The following is a 27435-nucleotide window of genomic DNA, read 5'->3' as shown; positions in this document are numbered from 1 at the left end:
GTAAACATTTTGTCGTTGTTTCGTTGGGGTAGTCACCAACGCACGTTTCAAGACCCCACACCACCGACGCCACCACCGTCACCAGGAACATCACCGCCACTTTGGGTTCTGTTCTTTCTCTCGACTCCTTACTCCGGTCTCTGCTTCTACGCTGTTGCAAGCCGCACATGCACACACGCGCACCAGCGCGCATCGCTTTTTCGTTCCTCACCACACGATACCCTCGGCCCACTAACGACACACGCTTGCGCACTTCATAAAGAATGGCAGCAAGCAAGGCTGGCAGATCCCTTTCTCAACTCCTCTATGTGTCTCTCGCCGCTTGGCAGCGCCACAGCTCATGCGGCCATGTGCGTATCACGCGGAGGCACAAAGATGCGTGTAGGTGCGTGGCGTGTACGTATATCCACCTTCCTCCTTGCATCATCACACCTGGCGCCACACAGTCGAGTTCAGATAGTTGAACCCACGGCGCCAGTTCAGCGCGTCGGGATTGCGTTCGAACTGCATCCACTTCTTACGGCAGACCTCCCGCGAGTACTTGAGCGGTGACTTGAGCGAGAAGCGCACCCACTCCTCGAAGACGTGGTCTTCGTTGCTGAAGTTGTGAAGGGCAAGGCCAACACGCACCCACACGTCGTAGCTCTCCGCAGCTCGAGGCGGCAAGGTGCGCAGCTTCGCCGTGACCGCCTTGAAGCGGCGCCACTTTGCGGCCTCTGTGAGGAAGGGCGGCACGACGTTGCCGTAGGCGTCGTACTCCACGGCCTGCGTTGCCTGTGGGCCCATGATCTGGCGCGGCCGAATCAGCTTAAAGCGGTGCCTTGTTGTCGCGTCCAACACGGCGGCGCGGTGCAGTTGCTCCGCACTCTCGGCGGGGGCATCACTCTCGTGCGCCAAGAGACTCGTGGCATGTTTGCGGGCGGCCTTGATCACCTTGGCGTCCGCGTCCAGGTGCCTCGTGACGAAAGTGAGCTCCAGCACTTCGGGGTCCGTCATGGTGCGGAGCACCGACTCGGTCTCCGACAGCCGCTGCTGCAAAGCCGGGTCGGAGGCGGTCACAAGCGGCACAAGACGCTTGCGCGCCGCCGCCGCGCCGTTGTCGGTCTGCTGATGGTAGTTGTGATCCTGTGCAGAGGGCATCTTGGCGCTGAAGGCGCAGCGCAGCATGCCGTTCGTCCGGTAGCAGTTGTGGTCAACGATGTCCCGGCCGATTGTTTGGTTCACCTCATCGGCGATGAGCTTCACGGCGCGGTAGTCCTGGAACGCTACCACCTTGGGGGTGGCAGCACTGCCGCCGCGCGAGGACGTCGAGCCCTTGCCGCCGGCATCCACAGCGCTGACCATGTCGCTCAGGTCGTCGTACGGATCTTCGTCGTGTTCCTCGTCTATGTCATCCTCGTCAAACTTGCGGTCGGCTGGCGCTGCCGGAGCTGATGCAGCTGCCTTGGCCTTCATCTGTCTGGCGGACTTGCGTTTCGCTTTGCCGTTCGTGCTCGCCTCAGCGTTGCTGGCGAGTGGGCGGTTTTTCATGTGTGTGAAGCTCCGAGCATGAATGTGGTACGACACCTTATCCCTGCTCGGTACGGCGTTCGTCAAGACAAGAAAGAAGGGGTCAGTGAAGCCCACGCCGGGCAGCCGCACCTCCAGGTAGTTGAGCACTTCCAGCAACATCTTCTCCGCCCCGGCGGCAGACTCGCCAGGGAGGTCGATGTCGGCGTAGAAGTCGCAGGGCACGTTCTCACGTCCGCAGATGGTGTGGAAGTGCCGTAAGTAATCGGGGAAGAGCAGCAGCCGCTGAGCAACGATCAGGGGATAGCTGCACTGCACGAGCGGGCTTTGCAGGCCGAGATCGTTGTTGAACAGTGTCAGGCCGGGGATCGGCGTACCGCGCAAGTACGGCCTCGAGATGCGCTTGGACAGCGTCGTCTGCGCGGCCTCGGTGAACGCATCGAACTGCGCCTGCATGTCGGCCACGCTCCCCCAGTGCCCTTGATAGAAACGCTCACCGGCACGGAAGTGCAAGAAGGAGAAGGCGGTGGACTTCTTCTCCTGCCGTGCGAGCATCAAGTCAGCCGCTGTCGCCACCTCCCTCAGCTGGTCGACACGGTAGCTACGGGTCACATCGGCGTGTAGGCCGCGGAAGGGGTTCGTCAAGAGCTGCTGCTGCTTTGCTGCCGGTGTCGCCGAAGGCAACAGAGAAAGCGCCCCGCCAAGGTCATCCCCATCATCATCTGTGCCTCCACCAGATGTCGGCTCCTCGGCACGCGTGGGAGGAGCCACGAGCCCGTTTTTCACCCTCTGCCGAGATTTGCTCGGGACAGGGATAGCGTTGGCAGTGCCGCCGCCGGCACTCACCTCATGCTTCTTCAGAAGTCGCTCCACAGGGCTCACAGCGTCACTGACAGCACCTTGAGAACCGCCGCCACCATGGTTGGCTAGTAGCTGCGCTGTTGTGGGGCGCTGGCGTCGGCGAGACCCCGCCGAGCCCCCGTACCTGTCCTCCGTCGAACGGAGCAGCTCCCCGTCGTTTTCGATCCTGTTCGGCGGCGCCACAGCAGCCACAGCGCGGCCCCCTCCGCTGCCACTTGAACGAGATTTCGCAGAGGCAAAAAGAAGAGGAGAATTGTGCAGCGCACCGCCTAGGCAGCGCTGAAGAAGATGGGCATATGGACGCATGATGGTAGAGCGTGCCTGCGCGTGCGACGCTCTCTTCTCTATAACGGAACACGTCTCTATGGACCAGAAAGACGCAAAAAAAAGGAGGGTTGGACACAAGAGCCGCAGCAACGGCGATTCGCGCGCGCCTTCTTTGCACGGGTCACACCAGGAAGGGGAGTTGCTCTCACTCTCGCTCGCTCTCTTCGAGCGTTGTAGGTACGTGTGGTAGGCGCGCGTGCACGATTACTTCCTGTATGCGTGCGCTTGCAGATGCGCACGTATCAGGAGTGTCTTGAGAGGAGCTGTACCGAGAAAGAAGACAAGAGAACGACAGAGAAGTCGATCAGGAACGTGCTGCAGCGTTGCGGAGAGATGTAGATCGCAAACGATGGGGAGGATCAGCGGCAAGCGAAGCAAGAGGGAAGGACCGAGAGACTTGTACGTGTTCCTGGTGAGTGCAACAGACTAAGAAAATATTTACCTGTATAGAAGGAAGTGTGAAGCTTCCTCTCTCTATTTCGAGCACACGCACAGACACATGGACAAAGAAAATGGGGGGAGGGCCAACAGTGGACAGAGACGCCCCTGCGTACAAGGATCTATAACGTTTCGGTGAAGGCCAAAGCCAAGAAAACAGGAAAAAGAGATGACTGACGTGAAGACGAAAACCATCGGTGAGTGTAGGTGAAGAAGGGGCGCAAAGGAAGCGCACGTGTACGGATCGTGATAAGAGGATGGAGTCTCGTTCTCTCTATATGTAGAGAGAGAGAGACGTGCGTTTATACGTGCGAGCGTAGGTGCGCCCCTCTTCGTTTATGTTCGTGTGTGCGAGTACGGGCGCGTGCGTGTTCGTGCGTGTGTGTGTGTGTGTGTGTGTGTGTGGAAGCTCTCGTCAACTTGAGGCGGCAGCCGCAGCAGACAGCACTAGAGACGGAATGGATATGAAAGCGCGACACGCCACGCGAAGTGTAGGGGGAGAGGGGAGGAATGTGTGCAGAGCTCCTGCTCAGGTGAAGAAGTGTCTGCGTCTGGGCTGCGGGGTCTAACCAGCTGCTGAGTATGCGTAATGTTGAAACGATCGTGTGCCAACACAAACACGCAACAGCGAAGCATACGTCCCCGTCGCAGAGAAAATGTATATATCGAAAGGAGCGAACGGAGGAAAGCGCCACGAGAAGAGGCGGAGAAGGGGCAGCAAGAAGTCGTGGCATATCCTACACACTATGTGAGAGAGAGTCCCACCATATCTTACCTACGTGAGCGACGGCGCACAGACATGTACGCACGCAAGATGGGAGAGATAAAAGGAGTGAGACATCCTCGCACACCTCAGCCCATCAGCGCGTCGCATTCCGCTTGGCAACAAACATCTCTGTGCCGCCACTCCTCCAGACCTTTGGCACTGTGGGTGTCCGTGGCGTCTTCTCTTTCACGGTTGTTTGCACGCCATTACGGACACACAGCGACCTCATTCGCTGAGCATATATCCCCTTCCGACATGTGGACGGAAGCGGGCGAGCCTGAAAAAAAGTGCGATATAACCAATATATCGAACATATGTAAAAAAAAACAACGGCCAAAACACATACATACACATCCGCACTGGCACACGTATGCACACGTATCTACGTACGCACGCACACGTACACGTACACACACACACACATACGCTCGCAGAGTAAACGGAAAGGCGGGGTATAGACGAGGAGGGCAAGTGCAAGTAAAGATGGCGGCGGGGAAGAGGAGATGGCCAACGAGAAGAAGCAAAACCTACGCACGCAGCTCGCGATGAGAAGACACAGGAGAACAGCACAGGCGCACGCACGCATCGAGGGCCTCACTGTGATCTTTTTTACCAAAATCATACAGAAGAACAGCCTCACCCGCTTGTATTGACAACACGCATGCACACGCGCACACTCAGCTCCTTACGCGTACTGCTCGTAGATCCGGTCCTGGAACTCGCGGATTGCACGCACCATCCGATCGATCTGTTCAAGAGGCGGGAGAATCGTTATCCGGAAGTGCAGCGTCCCGGGTTCCTGCCCGAACCCAGACCCGGGCACAACAACGATCCCGCTCGACTCCAGCAGCTCCAGCGCCCACCGCGCGTCCAGCGCAAGCCGCCGACCCTCCTTCGCGTTCAGCTCCTCGTTCCGCTGGGCGTACCGCTCAGGCAACACAATTCTCGGGAACGCGTACATCGCGCCCTCCACCGGCTGGCACGAGAGCCCGCGCACATTCCCAAGCTCGCGCGCCAGCAGCTCAGCGCGCTCCTTCATGCCCGTAAAGATCGCGTCGCACTCGCGCTGGTGCATCGCGTAGCTCGTTTCGCCTTCGCGCGGCGGCGAGCACATCAGCGCAGTCATCAACTGCCCGTTTACATTTGCACACAGGTTGATCGAGCACAGTTTCACAACCTGCTGGCGCAGCGCAGCAGGCAGGTTCGCCATGCAGAAATACCCGCCGCGCCGCCCGCATTCACCAATCACTCCTTTTGATGTCGAGTGCAGCGACACAAGCATCGTCTCCGAGCAGTACGGCTCAGGCATCCCAAGTACCACCTCGCGAAAGCTCAAAAACCGGCGCCGTGTGTCATACACGTTCTCCTGGTACACCTCGTCCGCAAGCAGCAGCATGCCGCGCTCGTGGCAGAAACGCACGACGTCCTCCATCACGCAGCGCTCCAGCACATTCCCCGTCGGGTTCCCGGGGTTGATGCACACAAACAAGCGCGGCGTCGCGCCGCTCTCGGTCACGCACCGCTCGTACGCGGCAACAAGGTCCGGCAACTTCATCGCCCACCCCTCCGACTCGTGCAGGAAGTAGGGCACCTTCACCCCGCCAAGTAACGCAATCTGAGCAGAGTATAGCGGATACTGCGGAACCGGGATCATCACAGCGTCGCTCGCGCCGCCCACAAGCAGCTGCAGGAACAGCTTCGCACCCATGCTCGCGCCGTCTGTCAGACAGATATCGTTCACCGTCGCAGCGGGGCTCACGCCGTGGTCGAGCTTGTTAATGTGCTCGGCAACGGCAGCGCGCGCAAACCGGTAGCCGAACGACTCTGTGTACGCGCCGGTACCCGTCCCAATCTCCGCAAGGTACCTGCGCGCGCGCGCAACGGCGTCCTCTGGCAGCCGCGCAGCGATTACCGCATCTTCCAGCAGGGACGGCGCATCCACGAGCGCCATCACTTGTCGGTAGAACGTTAGCGGCATCTGCCCCACCGACTGCGGGTTGCCGATGTTGCAGTACACAAGGCTTTCGAACGCGTAGGAGCCGCGGCCAGTGGCCAAGTCCGCCTTGATCTCATCTGCGCGCGCCGGGATCAGCCCCCGCACGGCGTATTCCGCCTCAATGACGCGAGGGCTTATGTAGCATTGCTTTGGTGACAAGCTGCGAGCAGCGTGGCGCAACATATTGTTAGTGTTTAGGAATCAGTTGCGCGTTTTCTTTTTCCTGTGTGTGTCGTGGTGGCGGGTGGTGAGTGGTGGTGGTCTGGCCTGTCGGAAAGACGGAAGCGTACGTTTTGTGCTGGTGTCTTTGCTTCCCGTTTGCGCAGTGGGCGTGTAATGTGCGTGTGTCTGTGTTCTTCCTACACCAGTCCTGTCACGTTGCGTGCGTGGCTTCTGTCCGTTTAGTTATGCTATTCGCAGCTATCGAGGATGAGTTTGTATTCTGTGTGGATTGGAGTGCAGGCTATGGCGTCGCTGCAGAGCGACGGTGAAAAGGAGGCAAAGAAGGCGATATGCAGGACGCGGATGGATGGGAAAAGGAGCGCATGGCCTACGCACCAGCCACAAAGACAAAAAAAAACGATGAGCGGCGAGGGTAAGCATCTGATATTCTTATTCTTCGTTTTTTTTCTGAGGTGCGTTCGTGTGGCAACAGTCGTGCGTGCACGGGGCCCGGTCTCACGCGTGGGTTCCGTTCGACGAAAAGGATACGTCGTCAGGCCGAAAATGCGTATGGGAGCAAGAGAAGAGATGAGGAGCCGCCTCGATGTAGTGGTGCGAGAGAGCGTACGCGCACAGGCACGCGTGCATCGATCCCTCCCCCATCCTCCTCCCCGACCATTATCCTTGCCTCTCCGCCATCGTGACTGCACCTGCGTACCCACTGCCCACCCTCTTCGCAGCTGATACGCGAGGGACGAAGGCCGCCAGAATGACTACCCCCCCCCCCTCGCACCTTCCCTAGCTCTGTTCCAGCGACAAAGTCCTGCTATCGTTGTCCTTGTTGTATTGCTGCTTGTGCTTGCCCGTTTGCCGCTGTTGCCTTGTGTAGCTTGCATGCCTGTGTGTTTGCTGCCGGCGGTGCGTCGGCATGGCCTCTGCTCCTCCTATACGCATACATACACATACGCACACCGTATCAGCTCCGCTGTCGTGTGGCGTCGCACTGTCATCATGGTGGACTGCATGCCTTCCTTCCGGGGAAAGGACAAAGACGCAGCCATATCTGTGAATGTGTGCGTGTGTGTACGTGTGTGGGGGGAGGGGGGGAGGCGAACTCTGGAGGAGAAGCCATGCACCCAAGAGACGGGGAAAGGGGCGAGCGATACAGAGAGCCGCCAGGTCGCAGCAAAGGACAACATAGCACCTCCGCTCTTGATGACACTGACGAAGAGGTCCTCTCAAAAACCTCATCTTTCGGAACATTCACCTGCTGATCAGAATGGCGTCGCAAACCGTCGCTCGAGCTGCGACAGCGACGAAACCTCCGACACAGATGGCGCAGACCTTGCGCTTGCCGTGGTCGCCGCCACCGCCCACACTGAGAGTGCTGGCTCTGATGACCAGGCAGCCTGCCTCTCCGCTCTCGGCTGTGAGCCCTGAACCACCGCGGCGGCCGCCGCCGTCGGGTCGCCCGTGTCTTTCTTTACCGCTGATTGGTCTCCCTGTTTTACATCTGTGAGCTGAGTCGTGGCGACCGTGGTAGAGTAGGAGAGCTGCCGAGGGTCGAGCTCGACATCGGTGCCGGCATCGCTGCCCTTCGCATAGCGAGCCGCAGCTGCAGGATGGCCCTGTGCAGTAATGTTTTTCCCAAAGCCCGCGGAATCGGTATTGGGCAAAGGTGCACTGACCGTCAACGCCGATCCGGCGGCATCGGCCGGTGCTCCGCCAGCCGCGACCACGCCCACAGACGACCGTGCTACACCCTGGCTATCGTCGGGTTCGCGCTGGCCCTGGTGCTGCAGGGAGCACCTATGCTCCTGCAGGGAGAGAGACGTGGGCACGATGATGCTGGCGCTGCTCCGCAAGCCCTCGCTGAGGGAGGGGTCTGCCGCTGTCGCTTGCCATGGTAGCGAGGATGGGACATCGGCGTTGCGCGCTGTCGGGAACATCACCGCGTGCGGCAGGTGGCCCAGCGATTGCAGGAGCTGCTGCTGTCGGCCGGCAAGCTGTTCAAGAGTCTGAAAAATGCCGCTCTCTCTGCGATTGGTTTGAACGGTTTCTCCTGCTGCTGATACTGCTGCGGCCGTCTTGTGCGGAGTTGCGGCTGCCGAACTGCCATTCCGAGTCACAGCGACAGCGCCGCCAGCGTCGCCTTGGCTGCTGCCGCCGGGACCAATCATGCGAGTCGCCCCTCCGCCGTTCGCGAAGCCCTCTGTAGACGCTGGCTGGGGCGCCGGTCGCACAAGCGGCACTGCGACAGACGAGCGGAGGAGAGATGCAGAGCCGAAATCGTCCTCATCCGCTTCTCCGGCACTGTTGACGCCATCTCCGTGGTACCCAGAAGCTGCAAGAATTGCGGAACCGCCGTCTGGCCGCTGCCGCCATGCATGGAGCGGCCCACGCTGGGGTGTCCCGCCGCGACCGTGATCAGCGAGTACTTGCTGCACGGTGTCGCGAAGGTACTGCTGAAGCGCCGAATCTCCGCCGTTAAGCACGTTGCGGTGGCTGCTGGTGTTCGACACTCCGCGCTGCATCGCAGGCGTTTTGTCGGAGGCCGCCGACGAGGGGTGTGACAGCTGCGCGATGAGCTCCGCCGCGCGGACGCCTGGCGCAGATGCGCCGTGGTCATAGGAGAGGCTGTCCCCGAGCGAGAAAGACGGCTGCGCATCGCGCGCACCGTCAGCCCCTCTCACCCTATCGCTCGAGGCAAGACTTCCGCGGTAAGTAGAGGGGGTGAGGTGCGTGTTAGAGGTGCCGACTTGTGCCGTGGATGCAGTCACCAGCTGTGCTGATGTTGTCTGCCGCTCATGGCTTCCAGGTACAGCAGCGCCGGCATCTGTGCCCCTGATCAGCACCCTCGCTGGAAACCCTCGCGCACGCGGTGCGCCCACGACATCATCGAAGAAAACCTCGCCTGCCTTCCTTGACAGGGGCGTCGCCGACTGTGGCCTTTGTGTGCGTGAGTATCCACGTGCAGGCTCTGCAGCGTACGCGGCTCCACTGGTATGACCTTCGGTCACCGCCGCCTGCGGCTGGTGCTGCTGCTCTTCCTCTTCAGGGATGTTGTAGATGTGGCCCACCTGCTGGCAGGAGAGAAGGGGGGTGGAAAGCGGCTGTGATCTTGCCACGCCGGTGGCGGTGCGCAGAGGATTCGCCCAGCCTGCGGTGGTTTGAGCCGGGACAAAGGAGAGCGCTCGCAGAGGCGATGGAAATGGCGACGCGCCGGCACCACCGCCGCGGAGCGCGGCGGTGGTAGAGTTTGCTGCTGCAGCGTAGCCAGCCGAACCCTGAGCCGGACAGGGAGAGCTACTGCCAGCGGTCCGCGGCGTTCCGGGATGTAGTGGCGGAGCCGCAGTCAGTGGAGACGCGGCGCGGAACAAGAGCGGTGGCTGCAGTAGATGGCTGGCTTCAGTGGATGATCCCGCGTGCCCCTTACCATCAGATTGACCTGTATCTCGTGGCACAGTGTGTTCGATGGCCTCGACGTGCTGTCCAGCTGCTGCCTTCGTTGGCGTAGCTGGTGGGCGCTGAGGACTGTCGGAAGCGATCGCTGGGTGACGCTGCGCACGCTTCGCACGGGCAGCGCCCTTGAAGGGCGAGGGCACAACCCCCTCCACCTCGCGGGAGGATGGGGTGGACTCGCCGCCCTCCGGTACAACATAAGCGGTGTCGCCAGCGCCAGTGGGTGCGGAATCCCTCCTCTGCTGCGCTTTGCGAGGCGACGGGGAGGGGACAGCGCCCTGCGCCTCCGCCGCCCACTCGAGCTGCAGCGCCGGAGACCAGCCCTCCATCTCCTCTCCCTCCTTCACCCGGCGTCGGCCACCTCGCACGGACACCCGCGGCACCCCAAGAAGGGACGCCAACGTGTGGTGCGCTGCCTGCCGCATCTCCCGCGTCCATGTGGCCTGTTCCATGGCGCACCGCAGTAGCTCCGCCTCCCTCTCCTTTTCGCGCAGGCGCGTCTGCAGAACAGTCGCGCTCCCCTCCGCGCGCGACAACTGCTGGGCTTGCGCCGTGTGAGCCTGCTGCAGCCGCTCAAGTGCCTCTTGCTCGCTAGAGCACGTGGCCCGCAGCGTCTCTGCATCGCGCTGGCTGCGGCGGGCGGCAGCTTCGTGCTCAAGCGCATGTGCCTGTGCCTCCTCCAGCTCCCTGCGGAGGGCGCGGAGCTGTTGGCGAAGGTCGTCCTCGAGTTTTGCAGCGCGCGCTGCAAAGTCCTTAATCTGCTCGCTGTGAGACTGCTGAAGGGCCTCCTGCTGTCGCATGGCCTCTTGCGTCGCCTTGCGGGCAGCGGCCAGATCGTCTTGGAGAGCCTGAGCACGGCGCTGCTCCTGCGCGACCTGACCGCGGTACAGCAGCTCCAGGTCCTGGGCACGCTGCGTGTAGCGCTGCGCATCTTGGCGCGCCGCCTCCTCTTGATCATTCAGCCGCGAGCGGAGCATAGTTACCATTCTTTCCAGCTCGGCGCGGAGCTGCTCCTTCTTGGTCACCACCGTCTCGAGCTCCGAGAGGCGCCACCGCATGGACTCGCGCTCCTCGTGCGCGGCGGTGTGGCCGGCGCCGAGTTGGTCCAGCTCCTGCTGAACCAGCCGTGCCTCCCGCCGCGTTGCGGCCGCCCTCGTCTGGAGTTGCTCCTCCTTTTCTTGCAGGGCAGAGCGAAGCTGCTGCGCGTGTGTGTCAGCCTGTTCTCGCAGCGCCTCTCGATGCTTCGACTCCACGCGGTGAATCTCGGCTTGCAGTTGAATTAGCTGCCGGCGCAAGTCGTTGCTGTCGGCCATGCAGGCGTCACGCTGGGCCTGCATGGCGTCTCTCTCACTGACGAGTGCGTCGAGCTGCTCGCGGAGATGCTTGGAGTTGTTGGCCCACTCCAGCTCGAACTGCTGAATGCGCTCCTGCTGGCGCGCGTGACTCGACCGCAATAGCCGGTGCTCATCGCTTTGCATCTCCTTCTGCGCGCGGAGGCTGCTCAGCTGTAGCCGCAATCCATCCGCCTCGCGCGTTGTCTCCTCGTAGTCGTCGTGCAGACGCTGAAACAAGGTGTGCAGCTCACTGAGCTCCGCGGCGGCGGCGTCGCGCTCCTGCACCAGAGCACGAATGCGGTGGCGCTGCTGTTCGACCAGCAGAGGAAGCGGCACCGAGTGAGCGATGGCGTCATCCGCGGCAGAACACGGAAAGTGGCTTCCAGGATCCTCCTCGGTGGCTGCCGGCACCATCGATGGCGATTGGCGTTGCGGCTCAAGAGCGGTGGCACCCACTCGGCTTTCTCGGGCATGTGTGCTTGAGCCAAACTGCCTGCTACCTGGAAAAACTGCGGGCTGCGAGGACGCAGATGAAGAAGCTAAGGACGAGGACCGTGACAACGTCGTCGACGGCGGCGCCGCCGCCATCGCGGAAGCCCTCACCAGGCTTGCCGGGGTATCCGGTCGGCTGTCAAGCGCCCCCGCGCCAGAAGTCGTAGGGATATGTGCTGGAGACGACACGGTGGCGAATGATGAGAGAGAGGAAGACGGCACCGCGCGTTGGCGACCCAAGTTGCTGCTGTCAGCAGGGATCCTGGTGGGAGCGACCGTGGCGGCGCTAGTGGCAGCACCGAGCGTTGCCCGTTGCGCACTAAAGGGCGGGGCACCGTCCTGATCTACCAGCGGCGGTGGCGTCTGCAATGCAGCGGGCATACGGATGTCTATGGCAGACCGCAATCCCCCCTTTTTGTGAGTACACGTGCACACAGCGTCTACTTCACGGAGCTCACCGAAAGGGCCAACGCCCTGATGTTGTATCCCACCGTTTCTCCCTGCGTATGCCTCAAGGCAGCCAGACGCCCACACGCACGCACGCACACGCCGCCTCTCCTGCTCCTCGACAGGGGGGCGGTTATCTATGAATGCACGCGCACAGCAACAACAACAGTACAGCACACAGAAGGAAAAGAGGTGAACCTCTTTGGTACGGTTCTGAATATATATATATATATGTATATATATATCGCCAGCGCACCGGTGTGGACGTGGACGTGCTTCTATGGATGTGCAGGGGAAGGGGGAGGGGGTGCCCGTTAGCGGGATTTTTTGGCAGCCTTTTGTGTGCGCGTATGTGTGTGTACTTCTCGTTGCTGAGAGGCGCGCTACCCTACAAGAGTCTCTCCCACTGCTGACGACACGACAAAGAAGGGTAGAAAGACGAAGAAGGGATGCAAGAGAAGGACTGCATGTATGTGCATGTGTGTGCGTGTGTGCTTCTGTGAGAGAGATGCAGGTCCGTCACAAGAATACAAAAACCGAGTGTGGTGGAAAGAGGGGCGGTCAAACTTCCCAGTGGTTGGGGGTATCTTGACACCCCATCGACTTCCTTTCACCTCACCATGTTGGCCGGTCGGTGTGTTCTCAGACGCCGCTCGCACAAAAAGCCGCGTTCATGCGAGCAAGGGGCGGAGGGGGGAGGGCAACGGCTGCCGCAGGTGCGGCGGCCGTGAAGAGTCACACGCGTCTATCAGCGCACACGCACCGCTTCATGCTAAAGGGCCTCTTCTACCGATTTGTGCAGAGCGCTCGAAGAGCATGCGTCATCCACAACGGTATCGTCCGCCTGCTATGCGCGTGTGGAGAGGAGCCGGTGGCCAATTAGAAAACCCAGCCCCGCAGGCTGTCAAGAACCATGGGCCTCGAGTGCGCGGACCTCCACCGGCCTCCCTCACTGGTGCCGCACTCACTTGTTCGATCGACCCTCAAGTCGCAGCGCTTGCCGCGACTACTGGTTGCGGCCCAGCAGCTGCGACACAAGCGGGTTCCTGTGCTGCTGCTGCTGCGATGACGAAGACGACGGCTGCGTCGCCGCAGAGGCGGAGGCCGATGCTGCTGCGGGGAGGGTCGAGCTGCCTGCACCCGCTCCGATTTGAAGAAGATGCATCGCCTGCGCTCTCAGCATGCAAATCTCTTGGTGACGACTTCGGACAAACGCCACCGGTGGCATATCACCGGCACTCTGCGCCGTGGTCGCCGCAACAGCAGCGAGCGCCGCCGAAGTCGACGCAGAGACGGAGGCGTTGGCGGCTGGGCCGCTGCGCGGCTGACGCGTCCGTCGTCTATTAGATGCATCCTCTGCAGCTCTCTGCGGTGCGCTGTTCTCTGCACCGGCTTGCTCGCTCTCGCCAGCCGCAGCCGATGCTGCTGGCGTCTGGGCCGCCTCCTCGTTGCCGGCGCCGTTTCGACCGGATGGCATCACAAGCTCCGCCATGGTGCTGAGGTGCTCTTCAGCTTTGTTGAGGTGCTGCAGTGCCGCAGCAGCGCGCGCGTGGTGCAGGGCGGTCCGGCCCGCCGCCACCGCACCCGATGCCGGCGACGACATCAGCGACACATTATTCGCACCAGGCGAGAAGAGTACCGTGTCGTGGCTTGAAGAGCGGACAAACCCCTCAACTGAGCTCCGCGCCCGCTGCACGTAATGTTGAACGATAAAGGGGAGTGCGAGAAGAAGGTCCTCCGTGGACGCCGCTGGGCTTTGTGCGAGCTTCTCCAGATACACACAGGCACGTGTGTAGCTCGAGTTGGCGATGTGGTGCGTAGCGATCCGCCGCACGTACGCCGGGTAGCTCGGCGAGGAGCTCGAGTCGTACGTCTCTGCGCGTTCTAGGCAGGCAATGCTCTCGGCAATGCGACCATCGTGCTCCAAGCAGTTGGCCACCGCCACCCACATCCCCGGATCCGCCGGGCGCAGGGACGTGGTGTGCCAGTAGTAGTAAAGAGCATGGTGGTACGCCTCCAGCAACTCGTAGATCTGTCCCAGGTTGTACCAACCGCGGTAGTCGCGCTCGTTGAGCTCGACCGCCGTCCGGTAGGCCTCCACGGCGGCTGTCGTGTTCTTCACCTCCACGTAGGCGTGCCCGAGCAGCAGCCACGCCTCCGCGCATTGCGGGTCGATCGCGGTCGCGCGATGGAAGTGCAGCGCAGCCCGGTCATGCTGGCCGAGCAGCACGTAATAGTTCCCCACAGCAAAGTTCGTCTCCGCCCGGAACGCGTCCGCCTGGTAGACCGACTGTGCGAGGCTGCTGAGGCCCAGACGATCGCGCTTCGTGTAGAGCACGTTCGAGTAGTCGTACAGGATGGCGAGGTAGTGCGGGTCGAGGGCGCGAATACGCTGGTAGAGGGCCTCTGCCCGGTCGAGACGGTTGCGTTGGTGGTAGTAGAAGTGTGCGAGCTGGCTGAGGAAGAACGGCGTGTCAGGGAACAGCAGAGAGAAGCACTCCCACGCGTTGGACGGCGCGGCGGCGGGGATGGGCGGCGTTGCGCCGGTGTTGGTTCGCGGCGGCGGCGGCGGCGACGACGTGCGCGTGCCGGCTTTGGCAGTGGTGGTGGCGGCGCGTCCTTCGGGTGGCGCAGAGCAAGGCGGCGACTGCGCGAACCCGTCGCTTGGAGCCGAGGCGGCAGCAGCGGCGATGCGCAGCCGCGCCGATGACACCGGCGTTATCCCCAGCAGCCCCCGCACCTCGGCAGCGAAGATGTCCACCATGAAAAACGGCTCTAGTCCATCAAGGGCGGCGTCCAGCTCGGCCAGCTGCGCCTCACGACTCACGAGGCACGCGAGGTCTTCCCAGGCGCACCGCAGTAGTGGGTTGACACTCACCGCCGCCAGCAGAAACGTCGCACTTTCCTGGCGCATGCGAAGTTCCCGCAGCACCACACCCATGAGCCACGACAGGTATGGATCTATATGCAACAAGTCCGACGTAGGCGCCGCATCCGATTCGCCGCCTTGCACCGCCGTTGCTTTTGCGGCTGGAGAGCCGGCTGGAGAGACGTTCGAGAAGACGGGCGAGGCGGCAGTGCAAGGGAAGACTGAGTCGTGCGTGCAGCCGGCCTGCTTTGTTGCCGCGGACCGAGAGGCAGAGGCGCCTGTGGTCATCACAGCGGCTATGCCGGTTGTCGTTGCCGCTGAGACGGCGCGGCTCGCCAGCCACACCGCGCTAGATGTCGTCCACGGGCGCTTCGCGCTCGACGTGTGGTGAGCGCTTGGAAGAGCTCCTCCCAAGGCGGCGTGCAGTGCTGCCTCGTCATCTACACCGTCGCCGTGTTGTGGCTCAGGGTCGCTGTTACCAGAGCTGGGCAGGTTTAGCATGTTTACTGGGTTGCGCATCGCTTCGAGGAGGTAAGCACGCAACACTCGTGCGTGCGGGTGCAGCGCTCGCTGCTGGCCACTGCGGCCCATGCCGCTACTTTCTGCGCCGCCGCCCTGGGAGGCGTTGTTACTCAGCTGCTTCGCCTTCACGCCATCCATGAAGAGGGCGTAGAGGCTGAGGAACTGGAGGAGAGGAGGCAACGTCGTCGTGCGGAACCCGCGGACCACCTCCGGCAGAGGCAAGGAGAGGCCCCCTTCATTGTCAGACACCTCACCCACCGACATGGGCCACGTCCTCTGCGTTGTCGAAGGCAAGGGGACGCCGCAACTGCTGCTAACCGCCGTGTTTCGCATCACCTCGCGCAGAATCAGATGATGGCAGCGCTGATACTCGCCCTTGATGAAGTACCCCAGCGCGACTCGGTGCAGGCGTTGCCAGCCGGCGGAGGGGGCGGCACGCGCATCTCCTGCTATGGCGTGATTGCCGAATACACCGCTATCCAAATGTATAACACTGTGAAGAGGGCTGCAAAGAGAGTTGCCACCGTGGCCACCGTATGAGCACGCCTGCAGCGGGGCCGTGAGAAGCGACGGCAGTGCGTGCAGACTCATCTCACTCAGCCACGTCGCCGCATTTATGAGGCCGCGCCGCTCGCACTGCACAGCAACAGCATCCATCGCTTCGCCAACGGTGATGCTCACGGGTGAGCGATCCTCGGCGGGCACTGGCGCGTTATCGCCGACGGTGGCGGCCGTAGCAGGAGAGAACTGCTGGAACGCACCAACGCCGCCGCTCGTAGCGCTGCAAAGCCTGCCGTGCCCTGGTGAGCCCTCGACTCCGGGCAAGGACGATGGGGATGGCCATTCCATCTTCGGTTTTCGCGCGTGTACCTGGGCAGGTGGATGTGCTCTATGATGAAGGAAGTATGTGTGTGTGTGTGTGTGTCACGATGGTCGCGCCTGCCCTCCCTCCCCGTCCCGCCTTGAAGTGAGCAGCGAAGCACAACAGCCAAAGAAGGTATAAAGCGCAGCGTGAAAGCGAGCACAGTGATAGCACGCTTCTGCATGACCTTGTCGTTCTCAGGCGCGCGTATATACATGTATATGGGTATGTATGTGGGTGGGTGTATGTCGTCGGTAGAGAAATATGCAGAACAAAAGGAGAGAGCACAGTGGGGGGTGGGGGTGAAGGGACCATGACCCGACGAGAGGGAGGGGAGAAGAAAGATCAGCCATGCGGCAGAGGTGCGATACGCCTGTGCAACAGTGTGTATGTGTGTGGCTGCAAAGACGCAGTGTGGCGTCAGAAGAAGAAGGGCCTGCGCGAGGAGAGCCCTTCCCCCGCTACTTCGCCTACTGCAGTGTGCTCGCAGACGCATCATATGCACACACATAACACTTCACTTTTTAGAGGGGGCACACGCTCTGCTAGCGCCGTCCACCAGCGCTGCCATCACCGAGAAAGAGAGAGATGCAGAGAGAGAAGAGGGGTCCCCAGCTCTGCCTCTCCCGCCACTTTCACGCTGCCGCCCTCATCGATCTCGGTAAGCGTTGGCGGGGCTTCGAACGCACGCAATTATGCCGCCTTAACGACACGTGCGCTGTGGGACCTCGTCAACATCAGGAGTGGCCACACGCACATGACCCTGCACGGCCATCGCGCTGTCGGCCTTTTTCGTTTCCTTTGGTTCCGGTGTCGTTAAGAAACTCGAGTGACGAAACAGAGAAAAGATCGAGACACACTCAAGCACACAACCGTTGGAGGGGCGGGGAGGGCGGGGGGACAGAGGCGACAAGGACCACGGCCATGAAGACGAATGCAGGGGAGGGGGGAAGACGGCACACAACAAAGCTGCCAGGACGAGGGTGGAGACGCCCTACGCGCACGGACGGAGGCGCAGATGGAATTCAACACACAAAAGGAAATCGTCGGCAGTGCACGCCGCGTCACAGGCGCGCGCTCTCCTGGATCACCTGTGGGCTCACCACGCCCCCTCCCCATCCCTCTCGCGTCCTCCATGAAGCCGCCTCGCATGAGACGCCGACAAAGGAAAGGGGCAGAATTATACCGCGCAGTCCTTTAGGGAGGTGCCAGAGGAGCAGATGCCCTGCACAAGGCCTTCGAAGTGCCTCCGCTCCATCACGCGCGCCTCCACGGCCGGGCTCGCCGCCGTTGTGTTCTTACCGGCGATGACGGCGCTCGTCTCCGCGTCGAACGGCGCTACGTTCAGCCATGTCAGCACTGTCGGCAGCACGTCGAGCTGCGTCACCGGCCGCTGGAGCGGCGCCAGCGTCACGAAGCGCTTCAGGTTGTCGGTGTAGGTGGCCATAAAGAAGGCAATCGTGTTCTCAGAGGTGGAGACGGGGTTTGGAATGGCGTGCGGCTTGTCGTTGCCGCCGTGATCGGAGACGCCAAGGATAAGCCAGTTTTCCTTTTGGCTTCGAGCGCGGTCGCGCACGTAGCTGATCACCTGACCCACCAGCGCATCTAGCAGGTACACCTGCGCGACGTACTCCTTGGAGGAGACGTTGTACTGGAACCCCGGCAGGTAGGTGCTGGCTGCCCGCACCGCCAGCGAATCGAAGTGGAACACAAAGAGGGAGTCGTCCAAGTTGTCCGCGGCCGTGTTCTGCACGGCGGCCTCCTGCGTCTGGGTCGAGTAGGCGAGTCCGCCGAAGATGCTGTTCAGATGGCGCGTGAACTGCGCCTCGGCCTGGCCGCTGCTGCATTGCTTCGGGTCGGTCGGAGAATTCATCTTGCGCGTGTCCATGTTGCACGAGGACGACGCGAGGCAATCCAGTTGCACGCTGCTCGAGTACTCGTCGATACTCGCCCGCAGCAGCTCCTCCCGCGACGCCGCGCACTCCATGTCGAGCACACCCGGCTGAGAGCAGCTGCCGAACGCGATGCTGAGGGAGTTGATGGCGTGCGAGGTGCCCACAACTGACACTTTCATCCCCGCGTCCTTCACGCGCTTCGCGATACTCGGGTTCATCTTGGAAGTGTTCGCGTACATTGACATGCTCTCCAAACTCCCGTTGTACACCTGGTGCTCGCGAGGCGAGACACCAGAAAACAAAGACGTCATCGCGGCCGCCGCACTCACGTAAACTTCTCCAGAGGTGTCGTTCTCCACCACCACAGCGCGAGCACAGCTAGACTGGCTGCTCGTCGCACACTCAGCCCAAACACCCTTCTGCGATGAGAGCATGTGCGCGATGTTGGGCATATGCACACCAGACTGCATGAGGGCGTGAAAGACAGTGCCAGAGAACCCCTCCAGCACTATCATCGCCACACGTGGGGAAGCCTCGACATCCGACCCGGTGCCGTTTGTGTAGACGATGGCCACAAAGATAACAATAATCATGGCAAGCGTGAGAAACGGGACGAAAATTCGAGAGCAGCAGCCGCCCTTGGGGCCGCTAATCTCGTGCTCCTCATCCAGCGTCTTAATGATTTCTTTCACGGAGCGCAGGTGCTGCTGTTGCCCATTCGCACCACTGGAAGAGGCACCTGCAGCACGCAGGGCTGGGGACTCGATGCGAGTGGTAGTATAGTGACCACCCCCGCGCGCCGCATTCGGCGCGCCGCTCTCCACGTACGACTCGCCGAACATGTCCACGATAGCGCGCCCGTTCGCGCTGCTTTATTATTTCCTTATATGTCCCGTTAACCTATACTGAAAATCTACGGGGCCACGTACTTTGGAAAAGGTGCGGTGTCGTGCCTCGCAACGAAAAAGAGCTGATACTGCTGAGTGGGGGCACCTGCGCATAGGCGGGTGTGTGGGTGGGAAGGAGGGGGGCGCGAGTGTGAAGAAGCGGTGGCTGTGCACAGAAAAGCAGGAAGGCAAGCAAGCAGCCCTACGGCGGCAAGACTCCTGGTGCACAAAAACACTTCCGTCCAGTGCCCTGCAGTTTGCGGGAGGGTGCCGTCTTCTACTTTCGCCTGTGTGCGTGTTTCGATGCGCTGCTGAGCACCGCGTGCACGAGCAATGCAACTTGGAAAGAACGGAGGGGGATAAGCAAAACAGTGGTCTCGACGAGAGGGCTGACAATGGGCGGCGTAGCGAAAAGGAAAGGGGGTAGAGAGAGAGAGAGATGCGCGCGAGCGTGTGAGTGAACGCAAACACACACACACGAGAGAGCCTGGCGTGCAAGCATCCGCAGATGCGCACACGTGCACACGCGGACCTGCCATTACGCTCTCGAAAGAGTCCATCATGAGCTGTTTGACGAGGGAAAATACGGAAAAGAGAGGAGAGGTGGCCGCGTGCGTGTGTGGTTGTGTTTTTGATGCATTCTTGCAACGCATCTGAAGATGGCCCTCGCCCACCCTCTCCACTCCCCAAACCCTTTCGTTCTCTTCAGCCGCCCACAACTTTCACATCCACACGGCGCCTCACTCGTCTCTGCCATCTTTCAGCTTCGGCCAGCCTGAACACTCGAGGTCGATGAGGGAGGTGGAGGGTAACGCAGTCATGAGGGATGAGAGCACCTTAGATTGTGCACGCGGGGTAGCGGTGCAAAGTGGGACCACACACACACACACACGCGCCACGTGTGTCCGCCGCCGGCTTCAGCACATCAGAATACGCACATATAAAAAAAAACACACACGCACACAAAGACATGCATATGCATATATATATATATATATATATGTATATACATATATATACCTGCACTTAGACGCACACGCGCCCCTACCACACACGCACCAGCCTACATATGCATACCCACATATGCCCGTACGCAGACCGACGCACCAGGAAGGCACCAACAGCGCTCGCATCTTCTTCGTCCATTCAACGGTGCGCCTCTCGGTCGTATACCACATGAGTTACACGCCACCCAAACCCCGCACTTCCTCCGAAGGCCGCCTCACAACGTTCGCATCATGGCGGTCGCCACGTAGTGCATCTCTCAGGGGGAGAGGAGGGAGGCGAAGGCCCCTCACATCAGTAGGTGTTGAGAGTCAGGGAACCTAAGTTTCACTCACGCTGACACGTTGCCCATCATATGGATGGTGCGAGCGTGTGCACTGTCGCAGGTCTCTCCAACGAAACGCCATCCACGACATGAACGCCCACATCTGTGGCGGCAGTCCGCTCTGCCTTCATCACGTCGAAGGCGCTTCACGCTGTCACCACCAGAGGTGGCTCTGAACTCGCAGAGATAGGGTGAACTTGCTTACACTCTCCCCACAGAAAGAGTGAAGATACTGGACCTTGTGATAGCATACTATGATCCCCTGCCCACCCCCCGCGTCATCAGGCTCTCCGTTCACAGAACTCGCAAAGAAAACGAATTCGTGAAGCGCCGAAGTAGAGGCTCACCGTTGATTGTGTTCGTTGCAGCCGCACCACTCCCTCTTCTATCATCCGTGAGCTTCAGCGCGCGCTCTGCCACCCCACTCTCTTCTCTGCTGCCCGTACTCACAGCTTCTTGGCCATCTCCCTTCCGTGCACCACCTCCAGCAAGTAGCGCTCTATATCCTCCACCTGCGTGATCAGCGCGCGTAGGCCAAACAGGAACGCCTCGAGGCTGTGAATGTCGCTGTTCGTCAGCACGTACTCGTTCTTCGCGCCCTCGCTGCCGCCCTCACCATCGGACTGCAGCAGACGCAGCAGCACCGGGTTGAAGCTCTGCGTGCCGTGAGTGCTGCGGAGCATGTCGGCAATGTCACTGGTGTTGTTGTGGACGCCGAAACTGCGCAGACACGCGTCCTCGGTACTCGCGGCGCCACCAGCTGCAGCTAGCGGCGCCGCGTCAGGAAATACGGACGTTGAAGCAGCAGGTACGCCGCCGCCCGACGACGATGCTGCAGCGACCGCTGATGCGGTGAGCGTGGGCCCAGCGCGCACGCTGGCCTCTGGGTTGGCTGCAGGGCTGCCGAAGCCGCCGCCGCCGAGGAGCGTTCGGTTCATCACCGGCAGATTGCTCGAGATGGTAATGTAGGACGTGTTGCCGAGCAGCGCTGGTGGCGGTGGCGCCTGCTGCTGCTGGTGGGCCGCGAGCCCCTCCACGTAGGAGCGCAACGCCGCCGGGATGGCAGGTCCGACCCTGCTAAAGCTCCCATTGATGTCCAAGTTGCTCGGGAAAGTATTCGTCCCGCTGCTGGCGGCGCGCTCGTCAGCCGCCGCATCGACCCCAGCAGCCGCAGCGGTCGGAGTGGGTAGGGTGGCACCCAGTTGTGAGGAGGCCGTGCAATAAGCCGCTCTGCCTGTCCTGTTATCCGGATGGGTGCTCCGGTCGCTCAACAGCGTCCCAAGAGCTTCGCGGGCCCCCTCCCAGTCACCCTCGCCGTCCGCCGTGCCCGCATTGCCGCCGCTGGCGGTGGCCGCAGACACTCCCGGCGTGCCGTCAAGCATGAATTCTGGCGAGCTCTCCGCTGCCGTGCTGCGCTCGTCGTACACTCCCTGCTCACCCGGCACTGTCGCAGAGCACGTCGCGATCGGGCGCGGGGGGCCGTCGGCGCGCGGCGTGGTGGCTGCAGTTACCGGCGCCGGCGCCAGTGCGGCATCGCGCGCGGGTGCCGCCGTGTGGGTAGCGCTGCGCTCGCTCGCGCCATCGTCGTGGCATGCGCTGTCGTCAGCTCCGTGGGGCCGGTCAGCGTGCTGCAAGGCTCCCATCAAGCCAACATGCGGCTGTAGAGTCGAACGTGCCGCTCTGCCAAGCGCAAAGACGTCGCCGCCCACCACTCGAGCGCCGCCTGCCGTGGCCGCCATGAGCAGGCTGCTGTTGCTCAGCAGGGTGCCATGGCTTGGCGCCGCTTGATCTGCCGCGTCACCACCAGCGTTGCTGCCGTGAGGCCCTGAGCCGCTGACGCCCTGCACGTTTGCCGCAGCACTAACCACACTCGGCTGCGTGGCCGCTAGTGAGGCGTTCGTGGGAACAACAGTGTAGCTCTGCAGCACCGACGGCCGAGGTGCAAGCAGCTCTGCCTTCGAGGTGGCGGGAGCGGCATCCATCGGCGGGATGCTCGCTAGCGACTCCAAAGCGGGCAACCCGGGGATCTGGCGCTGCTGCTGCTGCCGCTCATCACCGCCCAGTGACGCGACAGAAATGCAGCTGTGCCCGAGAGAAGGCGGCGCAGGCACCGCACCTTCAAGAGGTCCTTCGGTCGTCAGCGACCGGTCCAAGCCTAGCGGAAACACCGGCAGCGTCACGGCAGACGCCTCCGTGCCTGGTACCTCAATGACGACGGCGCCGTCCACGTTCGTGACAGAGGAGCGCAGGTTCAAAAAGCTCGGCCGGCGAGACGAGTGCATCGTCGAAGGGTGCGCCGAGAGGGTGGCGGGCACCGTGCTGTTGCTCCGCTTCGCCTTCGGCTCCTCATGCACCGGCTCCTGCACCACGATCCCGGCGTTGCGCAGCAGCGCAGGATCGAGCATGCTCGCTCTGCGGTCAAAGAAGATGCCGTTCAGGTTGAACATGCTGTGGCTTGCAACGCTCGCGCCGGCATCCACGTTGCCCAGCGCCGCAGACGGCCCGCCGGTCTCTTGGTCCGCCGCCATTGCGGTGGCGCTTGCGAAGAACGATGCATTCAGCGTGCTGGCTGTGTGCTGCCCAAGCATATACTCCCGCAAAAGTTGACGCTCCGCCGGCCTAAGCTTGTACGCGACGCGGCCGCCTCCGCTGTCATTCTTCTTTCGCTCTGAGTTCGCCGACTTCGACAGCTTGCTGCGGCGGCGGCGAGCGTGGAGGTCGGCGTGGCTCTTCGGGCCCGTGGTACTGTCGAGGAAGCTCCTGTTCTCCCGCACTCCGGCGTCCACTACCAGACCAGAAGGAGTGAAGACCGGCACACACGTCCCCGCTGTTACCGGCGCCGTCGTCTGCCCCGCCGATTCTGCCTGCTTCGCCGCGGTGTCAACCATGTCTTTATCGTCATTGAAGCTGCCCCCATTGTCGTCTTCATCGCTGTCCCGCAGCTCGTGCTGAATCGTCTCAATGTACACGGCGACGATGCGGTCGTAGCACTGCATCATCCCAAGCCGCAGACGCGTCAGCTCAGACGTCGGCACAAATGTCACCTTCGACATCAGCAGCAGATACACCTCCATCGCCTCGTACAGAAGCAAGCTCAGCTGTCGCGTGTACGGCGAGATCCGGTGCAGTACCACCCAGTGCACAGAGATGCTGGTCGCAGCGGCGGCGGCACCGCCACTCGCCTCGCCGCTCGCGCTTCGGGAGTCGGCGGCCTCCTCCCCAATGGTGCTCGACATGAAGGTGGCGTATGCGTGGCGCATCATCAGCAGTGTCACAACCAGCTTGCGCTGCGTGGACACAAGCATGCACCACGCGATCTCCGGGAACTCAGCGGAGTCCATGGTTGGCTCGAACTGAGCTCCTGTCAGGTTCTGCAGCTGCTGGCTCACCTTCTTCTGCATCTCGTCCAGCAGCGCCATCGCATCGGAGCTGACAGCTTTGGCGCTGTGCGGGAGGTCGAGATTGCGCAGCAGCCGATCCGTGACCTCGCGGCCCATGCGCATACATCCGTCGAACCCTGTCTTCACCTTCGTCTGGCATCGCACCGGCCACACCAGGGACGTGACGATGAAGTAGATAATGACTGCAAAGCAGTTCTGTTCAATGCGCACAATGGCACCATCCCTGTTTGTGTACTGCAGCACCACTGAAATAACACCGTTCGACATACCGTTCCCGATAGCACCGCAGGTGGGCGAGGCCTGCACGTAGGAGCCGATGAATGTCAGCACAAGCGTGCACATGTACAGCACAGGACGGCTTCCGTCGGCGAGCTGCACCCCGAAGAGTCCTGTAAGGCACCCGAGCACCGTTCCCAGCAGACGCCCCTGCCCGTACTGAAAGCTGTCGCCCCCAGTAGAACGGTAGAGGAACGCGATCGTGTCCACGCCCAGGATGGGGTTCGTGGAAGAGCTCTTCAACGCATACGTTTGGATGTACGCCGCCAGTGCCATGGACAGGCTCAGCTTGATACCTTCCTTCAGCCTGCGTGTAATGGAGTGGCGGAGCGTGATGGCGCTGTGCAGCTCCACAAACGCGGACCATAAACTCTGCAAGTCGCGCAGAGGAAACATGAGGAAGTAGCGCAGATTGTCCTGGCTGCGCGCGGCGTCCTGGAAGCCGCTGATCAACTCCATCAGCTCCTCCACACTGAAGAGAAAGAACCCGAGAAGGATGTCGCTGTTATCTGTGCGGTAGTCCTCGTTGCTCAGGATCACCTCGTCGCGAACCCTCGACACAGCGTCCTCGTAGCGCGCCTTCGCACCGCAGAACGCCTCCATGTCGGCTGCAGACACGAGGTCGTCGAGGTCCACAACGCGAAGCAGCGTCGCGTCCATCGCAGCAGCAGCAACGCTCAGCTCACCGCGGATACGCTCGCCAAACGCGCGGCACATCGGCGTCTCGATCAGCGTCGGGTTCGCAGCGATCTGCTCAATCACAAGCGTCATCGACTGCACAATGTTGAACATGTTCTTCAGGAACGCCATGCGGGTCTTCAGCCGCGTGGTGTACACACCGGAGTGTGGCTCGTACCCCATCTCCGACAGTCCTTTCTCGGCCTTCGCCATGCTAGCCTCGATGGTCTGGCGCAGCTGCCGCAGCCGCGCAACGTGCAACTGGCGCTCCAACAAGCTGCTCTCCACCCAGAAGCTGCAGCACGCCCCGTGTACCGAGAGACTGATGGCGTCGCCCATCACGATCAAGTACCGCCGCGCGCTCTCACTGGACCACCGGATGTACGGAAAGAGCAGCGCACCGACTGCGAAGCCTTGTCCGATGAAGAGCGTCAGGTAGAAGTCGCCAATGTACTTGTACCCCGTCGTCTCCGGGTGCGCGGCATACTGCATGAGCAAGCTCGCGAAGCAGTACGCGATCATTACCCTCATCTGCTGTGCCACAAAGGCACCGACGGAGAGGGAAAAGAAGAGGATCAGGATGGTCAACCACTTCGGGCCTGGCTGGATCGCGACAACAATGCACAGGAAGGCAAGCGAAATAATAAACGCTTTCAGCACAGTGAAGGTTTCGCGCAGCCCGGCACCCAGCGTCGGCTTCGACGTCCAGTAGGCAAGGAACACCACGGAGGTCGGCAAGGGAAAGATTTGGCTCGTGGTCGGCTCCAGACAGACAATCAGCGTTGGCAGGATCGCGATTGCCGACCCGCGAATCGCCCAGTCCACCTTCTCCCAGACGCGGGGCGAGGCGAGCAGTTCAAAGATGGTACCCATGAAACCGTCGCCCTGCGGCAGGAAAACGCGCTGATCCCACGAGTAGGCGCGCAGGGCGTTCATGTTACGCATGCGCAAGACGGCGAGCGAGGCCCACGTGTTCGCCTTCGCGCTCTTAGGCCGCACCATGGATTCGGAGGCGCAGGAGGTGGGCAGCAGCCGCTCGCCCTCGCTGCCACCGCTGCCTGCCGTACCCTTTCCGCCCTGCTGCTGGCTGTCCTGGCCGCCACTGCTCTCACCCGCGTCTCTGCGTGCCCGAGATGGCGATGGCGCCTGCCCACCAAAGACGTGCAGAGCATCCTCGCTTTTTGCCGCTGCTGCCGTGGCCACAGACTGGCCACCCTTGCCTTCCGCAGACCTCGGCGACCACAAGTCCACCCTAGCATGCGTCAGATTCTCCCGCATCTCTGTCGCTCCGGTGGACTTGTCGCTCTGCGCCTTCGCCGCGCCGTTGGACCGGTGGCGCTGTGGATGGAAAAAGTGCGACTTGAGGAACGACATTTCCTGCCCCCACACGTGCAGCGGGTTGGTCTTGCCGGCAGCCATCATGCGGCGCTGGCCTCCAGGATTCGGCAGCATCTCGGCAGCCGCAGCAGCGGCCTCAAGAGTCACAGACGGCGTGGAGGCAGCCGCGACTTGATGCACATGCGGCTGTAGTGGCTTTGGAGAAACCGGCCCCGGCGGCTGCTCCTGATATGCATATAAGGTCTTCTCATCCTTGGTGCTCACTGCGTCTTCCAGAGCAGAGGCTTTGCTCCTGTTACGCGGAAAGTCGGGGACAGAGAATGCTGATGGTGTCCCTACCCCAGGTGACTCTAGTGATTCATGCGAACAGCCCGAGGCAGAGCGCACGTGCACGCGCGCGTGTACATGGCGCCGCCCGCCGTGTGGAGTGCTGGTCGACCCGCCAACTCTGCTGCCCCGCGTGGGGTTCGTGGAGGCAGCTGATGTCACCTCCTCCTCCATCACGGCAGGCAAACAGGCAAATCAGCTCTTCGCTTCGCGTGCGTGTGGCACCGCGTACGTTGTTCGGCGTCCGCCAACACCACCACTTCAACCACCACACACGACTGCACTTTGCACACGAGTGTGCAGTGCACGACGCGGCACTGGTAGCAGCACCGCCAGGGGCTGCAGGGACGTGGAAGAATATTGGGCGAGCGGGCGGTCGGGCGGTCGGGGGGGGGGGGGGCATAACAGAAGGCGAAACAAAGAAAAGTGCGCGCCGCACAACAATAAGAGTCGGAGAATGAGAGATGGGATATGGGAGGGAGGGAGATAGAAGATGAGATGTGAACACAAGCAAACACACAAGAACGGAAAAAAAAATTTAAGCCCTTCGTAAACGTAACTATGCGGAAGACAAGCGCGGCGAAACGGAAAAGAGGCAGAGAGCTAGAAATAGGTGTAGACACGTGAGAGAAACAACGGACAGGAAGCAGCAACAGCAGCTGATGCAAGAGGGACGGCAATGAAGCGGGCCGCTGTGGGCAGGTGAGAAAGAGGAATAAAAGGAATCGTGCAAGCAAAGGCGGTCAAACACACACACGCGCATGCACAGGCACGACGGCAGGAACGCAAGCAGCGATCATACAGAGCACGTCTGTTATTGTCGCCTTCGCTGTTCGCCTCACCCTTCGGTAACACACCCGCACAACGTGAGCTGTGAAGCCGATTTCACTGAAACGAATAAAAAGGATGGAGAGACGAAGCAAGAGAAGCCCGCAGGATCAAATATATTCATGAAAGGAGTCGTTCGACAGAGAGACCAAGCATGGGGCAACGGCGATGTTGGCCGGCGATGTTGGCCGGCGCTGCTGTGTCTGCCTGTGAGTCTACGTATGCGCGTGCGTGTGTGTGTGTGTGTGTGTGTTTGTGTGTCCTGATGGAGCTGGTGAAGTGCTCGCCTTTCCTGCTCGTCTTGCCGTATGCCCTCAAATTACCAGCAGCAGCAGAACGCTGCAGCCTCTCTTTCGGAGTCTCCACGCAGACGATGAATACACCACAAGGCCCGCAAGCCACGCACACACACGCACGCGCGCGAGAGA

General features: G+C 61.4%; 6 protein-coding genes across 6 annotated transcripts; all 6 read right to left on the bottom strand.

Moving 5' to 3' along the window:
- Window positions 1–426: 426 nt before the first annotated feature.
- On the bottom strand, window positions 427–2064 carry LDBPK_120590 (hypothetical protein, conserved; the record flags this gene model as incomplete). The annotated part of the gene is made up of 1 exon (XM_003859128.1): window positions 427–2064. The coding sequence occupies one exon, from the start codon at window positions 2062–2064 to the stop codon at window positions 427–429; it is 1638 nt and encodes a 545-aa protein (XP_003859176.1).
- A 2522-nt stretch (window positions 2065–4586) lies between these two features.
- Window positions 4587–6080, bottom strand: LDBPK_120580 (alanine aminotransferase; the record flags this gene model as incomplete). The annotated part of the gene is made up of 1 exon (XM_003859127.1): window positions 4587–6080. The coding sequence occupies one exon, from the start codon at window positions 6078–6080 to the stop codon at window positions 4587–4589; it is 1494 nt and encodes a 497-aa protein (XP_003859175.1).
- Window positions 6081–7333: 1253 nt separating this feature from the next.
- Window positions 7334–11728, bottom strand: LDBPK_120570 (hypothetical protein, conserved; the record flags this gene model as incomplete). The annotated part of the gene is made up of 1 exon (XM_003859126.1): window positions 7334–11728. One exon carries the CDS (start codon window positions 11726–11728, stop codon window positions 7334–7336), a length of 4395 nt encoding a protein of 1464 aa, XP_003859174.1.
- Window positions 11729–12800: 1072 nt separating this feature from the next.
- On the bottom strand, window positions 12801–15842 carry LDBPK_120560 (hypothetical protein, conserved; the record flags this gene model as incomplete). Its single annotated transcript, XM_003859125.1, has 1 exon — window positions 12801–15842. The coding sequence occupies one exon, from the start codon at window positions 15840–15842 to the stop codon at window positions 12801–12803; it is 3042 nt and encodes a 1013-aa protein (XP_003859173.1).
- A 1385-nt stretch (window positions 15843–17227) lies between these two features.
- LDBPK_120550 (hypothetical protein, conserved) lies at window positions 17228–18784 on the bottom strand (the record flags this gene model as incomplete). The annotated part of the gene is made up of 1 exon (XM_003859124.1): window positions 17228–18784. The coding sequence occupies one exon, from the start codon at window positions 18782–18784 to the stop codon at window positions 17228–17230; it is 1557 nt and encodes a 518-aa protein (XP_003859172.1).
- A 1821-nt stretch (window positions 18785–20605) lies between these two features.
- Window positions 20606–26353, bottom strand: LDBPK_120540 (hypothetical protein, conserved; the record flags this gene model as incomplete). The annotated part of the gene is made up of 1 exon (XM_003859123.1): window positions 20606–26353. The coding sequence occupies one exon, from the start codon at window positions 26351–26353 to the stop codon at window positions 20606–20608; it is 5748 nt and encodes a 1915-aa protein (XP_003859171.1).
- Between the last annotated feature and the right edge of the window lie 1082 nt (window positions 26354–27435).

This window comes from Leishmania donovani, chromosome 12, assembly GCF_000227135.1.
Source record: "Leishmania donovani BPK282A1 complete genome, chromosome 12".
NCBI classification, from domain to species: domain Eukaryota; phylum Euglenozoa; class Kinetoplastea; order Trypanosomatida; family Trypanosomatidae; genus Leishmania; species Leishmania donovani.
Note: the sequence above shows the minus strand (reverse complement) of the source record. Positions and strands in the feature narration are given on the sequence as shown.